General features: G+C 32.8%; 3 protein-coding genes across 3 annotated transcripts in view; 1 reads left to right on the top strand and 2 right to left on the bottom strand.

Moving 5' to 3' along the window:
• Positions 1–597: 597 nt before the first annotated feature.
• LOC117232729 (protein HGH1 homolog) lies at positions 598–2,602 on the bottom strand. Its single transcript, XM_033492322.1, has 6 exons — positions 2,442–2,602; positions 2,126–2,354; positions 1,822–2,055; positions 1,442–1,726; positions 1,208–1,369; positions 598–1,116 (listed from the first exon to the last, which is right to left on the bottom strand). Exons 1-6 carry the CDS (start codon positions 2,524–2,526, stop codon positions 1,011–1,013), a joined length of 1,101 nt encoding a protein of 366 aa, XP_033348213.1. The 5' UTR covers positions 2,527–2,602; the 3' UTR covers positions 598–1,010.
• A 151-nt stretch (positions 2,603–2,753) lies between these two features.
• Positions 2,754–3,666, top strand: LOC117232730 (coiled-coil domain-containing protein 86). Its single transcript, XM_033492323.1, has 3 exons — positions 2,754–3,066; positions 3,144–3,348; positions 3,448–3,666. The coding sequence occupies exons 1-3, from the start codon at positions 2,873–2,875 to the stop codon at positions 3,526–3,528; spliced, it is 480 nt and encodes a 159-aa protein (XP_033348214.1). The 5' UTR covers positions 2,754–2,872; the 3' UTR covers positions 3,529–3,666.
• LOC117232728 (Fanconi anemia group J protein homolog) overlaps positions 3,617–7,030 on the bottom strand; it is an 88,060-nt gene continuing 84,646 nt past the window's right edge. The window contains exons 8-15 of the mRNA XM_033492321.1: positions 6,627–6,851; positions 6,318–6,551; positions 5,639–5,950; positions 4,966–5,274; positions 4,333–4,665; positions 4,057–4,253; positions 3,933–3,984; positions 3,617–3,860 (exon numbers count right to left, since the gene is read on the bottom strand). Of these exons, the coding sequence (XP_033348212.1) occupies positions 3,759–3,860; positions 3,933–3,984; positions 4,057–4,253; positions 4,333–4,665; positions 4,966–5,274; positions 5,639–5,950; positions 6,318–6,551; positions 6,627–6,851 (1,764 nt within the window). The 3' untranslated portion in view covers positions 3,617–3,758. The remainder of the gene's footprint in view (positions 3,861–3,932; positions 3,985–4,056; positions 4,254–4,332; positions 4,666–4,965; positions 5,275–5,638; positions 5,951–6,317; positions 6,552–6,626; positions 6,852–7,030) is intronic.

Raw genomic sequence — 7,030 nt, 5'->3', positions numbered from 1 at the left:
GAATTTTCGATCAGATTTAGTAGATATTATACATAAATATACATATATATATAAAGTTATTTTTTTATTTTTTATTAAAAAAAGACACCATTCAGCAAAGAGGTGTAAATACTGAAATAAATACTTCAAAGAGAACGTCCAGGAAGAAATACGTAAAAGATATCGAATTATTTTTTACGAGGGCATAAACGCTCCAGCGATAATAGTTTCTATTTTTACTTTTAGAATATTATTTGTCTTTTACTAAAGAAATACCTTGAGCTCGCGTTTTCGATATTCAATTACTATTTAATTGATTCAAGCTAATTGGCATGAAAAATCACGGGAATGTAATGTCTACGTATATATTGATATTATAGCGCGTGTATATTAATTAATAACGGTACTGTCATTTACATGGTTCGCAGAAATGTACCAGTTCTTTCCATAACGGTACCATATTCTCGTTTCTGCGAGACTTGATCTCAGCAAAAGTGGCTCTGAGTCGAGCACGCTAAAATTAGCGATTTACTGTTCGCACTACAGACATTACAAAAAAGGAAAATATTCAATATCGTCATTCTGATAACGTGTAAGAATATCTTGCAAGTACCTGCATTATCACTTGTAAAATTTTCTTTCCTTTATTTTTGCATTCTTGACAATTATTTATAGATCAAAGTATCTATTGAGATGTAAACAATTTTTTTATTCATCTTTTTGACTGCTGTTTAATGTATGCGTGAAAATAATTCGCAATGATAGCTGATCCAATTTAGCATAGATCTGTTTGTAAGATTTTTGGTTGAATATGATCAATTATTAGTTTGTATTTTTGTCAATCCTCTGTTGCTACACAGGACCTGATAACTTGACTAAAGATAGTTTAACAAACGAAGCAAGGGAACAGTGCAATACCACGCGCAGCCTCGTCTCTCCTGAGGTAAATTATCGTTTTATTATAATATGTACATTTCTCGTGTAATATGTATGAAATATGAGGCAATTCCTATTGTTGCACCGATACTTCTTCATGTACTATTAATAAAATCTTGATCCATTTTATGGAATTTTTCTGTGTACTCCGAGGGGACTTCTACGTCTTTCAGATTATCCAAGCCTATTTCCTCTTCTGTCCTAAAATTTAAGAAATATTCGCTAAGAATCACAATTTAAAAAGAATATTGGAAAAAATATAAGATTGTAAAATAGGAGCAAAATTTCGTACCTGATCAAAATATCTACAACATTCTCACAGATTAACAACGCATTCTTATTCTGTTCCCATTTATGATACTCTCTGAGTATTATATATGTATTTTGTTTTCTCAATATTTCCCTGCCTTTCCTTGTTGCACAAAGTTGAGCTAAGGCTTCTAGTAATATGATCCTAAAACGCAACAAAAAAAAATAACAATTTCCATTTAGAAATATTATTGATTTCATAGACACGTTTCTGCACCTGATATCCAAGTCTGGCTCTCTCGTTTTCGTCTCTGACAGATATTGCAGAGTAGTTGGTAATTTATCATTGTCCTCGTCATCAAACTCTTCTGGTCCAGCCAATGGCAACAAAAGGTATGACAAAATATCCACTTCAGGACTTAATAACCATTCATGATTTTGTACATCAAAGCAACAGTTTTTTAAAGTGCCAATAATTCCACCGCGTCTCACTAAGCTGCTTGCATATTCTGTAAAAGGAAGCAGTCTCTGGATGACACTGCGGTCTTTGTCCATTAAATACCTATGGACATTAAATTCGCAATTTGATGAATTATAATTTATAAACATATTAATCAGCGATTAGATATAAATTATAAAGGATTAATTAATGATCACCTTCTCACATGTGGAGACTGACTGAGATTACTGAAAACTGGGCCTAAATAATGAAGGTTGGCTCCAGAATTGTTGTAATGAATTGCAGTGAATGCTGTCACAATAGAGTCCCATGTATAACCGCTTGTTTCAATAAGTGCTATAACTCTATCAACCAAGTGCTGTGGTCTGGTCATATTGGAAAGGATCATGCAGCATGGATCTGCCAAGATGCTTTCTTCGTCCATTATACAGCTATCAAGAAAAGCAAATAATGAAAAAAAGAAAGAAGAGTGTTATTTGGTCTTGTTAATAATGTGCTTACCTAATACAAACATGTATTAAATTGTAATTATATTTTCCATCCTTTGGGTGAGTTTCTGATATCAACAAAAATGCACTGGTTCCCGCTTCATCCGCAGTTATGTTTATTAAAGCCAGAGCTGCATCTTTGGAGATTGCTGCAGAAGAATCTTGTGTCAACGCAATTAATTGCGTCAATAAATCTGGAAGTTTTAATAGCAGCTCTCGTCCTTCTGTGGTTCCAGTTACGCCTAATATTCAAAGATTATTATGAAAATTAATAAAAATAAGAGGTTAGGATCACAAAGATTGAACACTTTTTGATCACAACTACTCACTGAGGATATGTTCTAATGCAACAGCTTTTAAGTCTAGTCGCGTATTCGGATTTAAGTATTGACAAATTTCTTGAAGGGACTCCATTGTAATTCAGTAACTTCTTAAAATAACATATGTATCGTATATTGATCGTACACGCGTGAGAAAACGATTATAGTGGTATCTAACGGTCAACGCGCTAAACTGAATAAAATTACTACTAAAGTTACTAGGGTAACCATTGGCAGTACTTGTTGAAGTCAAAATAAGTCACGAATTTATTTTGGGTAGAAGTTTCCAGCATATGTTAACAGATGTCTCTAATTTATTAGGACCATTTCCAATATGGTGCTCGTAATCACGTGGATACATAACCTATTCTAATTGTTTACTGGTAGAAAAGCAATATTTGTTCATAATACTGTTATTGAAATAAAATTATTAATGAAAAATGACGACTGACGAAAAAGTAACCACAGCAGAAGAAATATTGAGTGACAAATTGTCTGATATTGCAGACACAAATAATATAATTATTACCAATAATACGAAAAAAGTAAAAGCTAAAAAAGAAAAATCATTCGAGCAACAAATTCCAAAAGGTAAACCAAAGTCTGGTAGGATATGGAAGGAACAAAAGAAGAGGTTCGTAGAATAAAGAAGAAAAATATATCTGATTTTGTTGAGGTTAACCTTAAAGGCTGCGTTTGTTTTATAAACAGGTTTTCATCTATCGTGAAAACACGAGGCATACGATTGTCCTTTGACAAGAAACAAAAATTGAGGGATGATTTAAAACACGTTAAAGAAATGTCAAGAGCGATAAAGGCAGAAAAACAAGCAGAAAAGGAGGCAAAGAAAGAAAGAAGGAGGGCTAATCTAAAACGCACAAAGGAAAATGAGAAGAAGGGTGAAGTTGTACAAGTTGTAAGTGTCATTGTTAATAATTACAATTGTTCCAGTATAAAATTAAATTAATAATTTAAAAAATGTAAAATTACGATTAAATATAACGTTTATTTATAGATTACAAATACTGCAAAATTAAAGAAGATTAAGAAAAAACATCTAAGAATGATACAAAAAAGAGATACGCTCAATCTGTAGAAAAAAAGGATTTGTTGAAACTGATGTTTGTGATGTATATAAAATCTAAGACTATGTCATTAATGGTAAAAGTTAGAATATCATGTGATATATCAACAAAATATGCATTTCGTTTACAAATACAGTTTTTAAATTGAATATATGTATATACTTTTTAAATGTTATCACAATTTGTAACACGTACGTAATTTTATTAAATATCATCATATTTCTTAATTTATCCAGTTTCGTTAACTGTTTGTAATTCCTAATTGTTTTTCTTCTCTTGCCTTTTGTTTTGATACAAAGTCTTTAAGATTCTCTCTCAAGTTGTATCCATTTTGGTTGACCCACTGAAAATAAATCATTAATGAAACTATTAAAGCTATTAAAGCAATGCTAAGTTAAAATGCTAAAAAATTTACCATTGTTTTGACCCATTTTGGGAGATTTTCCTTATTTTCATGCATCAGAAACCTAAAGAATAAACGAATTAATCATACTTCTAACAAAAACTTTTCATTTATATTCTGCTAAATTATCAACAACCTTTCATCGACTAGCAATACAGCTCCCCAATCGTTAATATGTCTCAAGCAACGACCTAAAGCTTGATTCAATGCCCTAAAAGCTTGTATACTGTACCACTCTGAACCCTTCAACAATCCTTTCTTAACGTTCGTATCATTATAACTCAGTTTCATATCAATCACAGGATCTTTCCTTACTGCATATGGTATTCCAACCTAAACAACAATATTGTAAATTTGTTCGTGATTTTCTTTTTTCAATTCTATTAAAACGGTCTAAGTAGTAGAAACTTACAGTAATGACACAACGTGCTTCATTATCCTTGAAATCAATTCCTTCTGCTACTTTTCCTCTGAAGACAGCCAGAAATAAAGCTCCAGTGATTTTTCCTCTTCGTTTACCAGATGTCTGTTCTATCACTTGACGATATTCATACATGATATCTTTAAGATCACCACCATAGCGTGGTTCTATGAAGATTTGTTTCACACTGGTGATTTTCGTCCAAATGGAATTACTTATCCACCTCTGCATTTGTGTGTGCATCACGTTATAAGATGAGAAGAAGCAAAGGATTCCATGTGGCACTGACTCACAAACATCTAACAATACTGCACCTAGTTCATCCTGGAAAAAATCATATATCAGCTATCTCAAACAGAACAGGACAATACTTTGAAATAATAAAAATCTCCAATTTAGTAACGCAACGACTAAAAAGGCGATTTTATTATAAGTGCTAAATTATTATATAAAGGGAAATTAGAAATTTTATCAAAAGTTAAATAAAATTGTAAAGAAAGCGACATAATACTTGAAAGGTCGAATTTTAGTATGCAATAGTAAATACGTTAAACTATTCTCAAGAGAAAATGTGTAATTTTGTTATTACAATTATAAAGAAGGAAGTATATATGCGTAACATACTTGAAAAGCCCAGCTGTTCACAGATTGATAATTCGCCCTTAGTTTAACTTCATTCGGTCCTTGAGGTACGCAGATTGCGTAAACTTGTTCCTTGGGTATCACGTGGCCGGTGTTGAGCACGTGTGCAAATGACGTTCCCAATTCGCTTTGGAACGACGCAGTCGGACTCAGGGTACCGGACGCGAGGATTATAGAGCGCGCTTGTCGAGCAAGCGGTGCAAATGTCACACCCGGATTCATGCACAGTAGTTTCAAGGTTCGTGCACGCTGTGTACACACTTTCGATGACAACCATGTATTCTCGACAGCCTGCGATTTTGGGAAGAAATCAGAAATTCTGTGATTTCCTTTTAAATACAATCTTTTTTAGGGGAACAGAGATTTTAAATTCTATTAAATCAATTGGATCTGAAATATTTTAAAATAAGAGAATATAAAGAATTTGTAGATCTTAAAAAAGTAAATTTATCATCTTTTGATTCCTAAATCCTAAATATAATATCATTGGCGGTTGCACAATTTCTTAAAATAATCGTCTTAGAGAATTCTTCTGTTTCAAATTATTTTTTTCACTCATAACTTGGAAAAATAATTTATATGTGCCTTGTAACTTTATTTCATTTTCTTCAATTAGACGCAATTGTAAAAAACGGATTTTCAATTTTACACTTACGTATTTGAAATCCTTTACTGTGGTTTCTGTTACACAGGCCCTAAAGTCGTTCATGTATTCGCTAGAAGTGATCATCCGTATAGTGAACATTAGTTGTTCAATTAATTTCTTAGTAGTGGGTGAAATGACCGGCTGTAACACTTTCTGAAATGTTCTCCTCTCCTCTTTCGCTCTATTCGAATCTGCAATTGCTGCGTTGCACGCACCCAGGAACATGGTATACACGGCTTCGTTTAAACCGTTCATGTTAAATAATTCCAACAGCTCTGCACCGGTCCAGTACGGACTTGAAAGATTGTCGCTGTTATAGCCCTGTTAACAGAATTTATTATATCGCAATTTTAGAGGAAGATCTTTAGAAAATATTTAACTGTTCGAAACAATAGTTTTACAAATTGAGTTAAAATGAATGCGGTAAAAGAATTAATAGATTAGATTTCTCTAGTATTAAATAGTTTGAAATTAGATTAACTAAAAATGAACTAAATACTAAATAATTGTGGAATTTCAATTAGATTAATTAGATACCATAATAAAATACATAACAAGGTATAATATCTTCAATTGAAAACTGGATTGAAGTGCTATAGATATACCATACGTATTTTGATATTATAATCAAGCGATCGTGTAATTTTATTGTATAAATAATTTCTTGAGTAATTAACAAAAGGCTTACGACTTTATCGACGACCGTGATTTTCAGAAAATGCACCAGCTTGAGGGAATACGTTTGAAGAGTTTCATAAATCTCGGAATCTGCAGCTCTTTGTTTCATAAGAGATTCACATTCATTCGCAACGGCTGTAAGATGATCCTCGCGAAAACTAACGCTTGCAACTTCTCTGCAGATGTCTTCTATATTATGAGCTTCGTCCAGGATAATCACATGGCCGGTCACATCGAGTTGCATCTGAATCAATTATAAGATATTCTATGAAACTTCAGTAGAATATTTTCTACGTATTATTTTAATAAATAGACTCACACTTTCACGAATATCGGGATCGACGATGTAGTTATAAGGGCAGAAAATAATGTCCGCGTGTTCCGCTAAACTTCTGGCGGCAAAATATGGACACAGTCCTTCGTTTTTTCCGATGGCTACCAAGTCTTCGATGTCCCATATATCGTCCAAACCTCGACTTTTCACCCCGCGAAACGTTGCAATGGTCTTTTTGTTAGATTCGTTGTAAAACGGACAGCCTTTGTGCTACAAGAATTTTTTGCATTTTTAACTACATTGAAAAATTCGCCTTCGAAGTAGGGAACAAAATGTAGAAGTTCGTCTGGAGGACATTTTTACGCAAAGCAATTGTTTGGAAAGATTATCGAAGAAATTTTGGAAACTTTGGAATTTAGGAAGTTGGAATTTTTCCACGAAGATTTCCT

This window comes from Bombus vosnesenskii, unplaced genomic scaffold, assembly GCF_011952255.1.
Source record: "Bombus vosnesenskii isolate JDL3184/JDL3185 unplaced genomic scaffold, Bvos_JDL3184-5_v1.1 scf7180000013293, whole genome shotgun sequence".
Classification (NCBI taxonomy): domain Eukaryota; kingdom Metazoa; phylum Arthropoda; class Insecta; order Hymenoptera; family Apidae; genus Bombus; species Bombus vosnesenskii.
This window is presented reverse-complemented; position numbering and strand designations above follow the sequence as displayed.

What these genes read in the sequence shown, in the direction of transcription:
- LOC117232729 (XM_033492322.1), bottom strand. Translation starts at nt 2,526, where the DNA reads ATGGAGTCCCTTCAAGAAATTTGTCAATACTTAAATCCGAATACGCGA. An exon ending in TGCATTAGAACATATCCTCA is followed by an intron (nt 2,355 to 2,441) that starts GTGAGTAGTTGT and finishes TTTGAATATTAG; the next exon opens with GCGTAACTGGAACCACAGAA. An exon ending in CAGTCTCCACATGTGAGAAG is followed by an intron (nt 1,727 to 1,821) that starts GTGATCATTAAT and finishes TAATGTCCATAG; the next exon opens with GTATTTAATGGACAAAGACC.
- LOC117232730 (XM_033492323.1), top strand. Translation starts at nt 2,873, where the DNA reads ATGACGACTGACGAAAAAGTAACCACAGCAGAAGAAATATTGAGTGAC. An exon ending in TGGAAGGAACAAAAGAAGAG is followed by an intron (nt 3,067 to 3,143) that starts GTTCGTAGAATA and finishes TTTTATAAACAG; the next exon opens with GTTTTCATCTATCGTGAAAA. An exon ending in AGGGTGAAGTTGTACAAGTT is followed by an intron (nt 3,349 to 3,447) that starts GTAAGTGTCATT and finishes GTTTATTTATAG; the next exon opens with ATTACAAATACTGCAAAATT.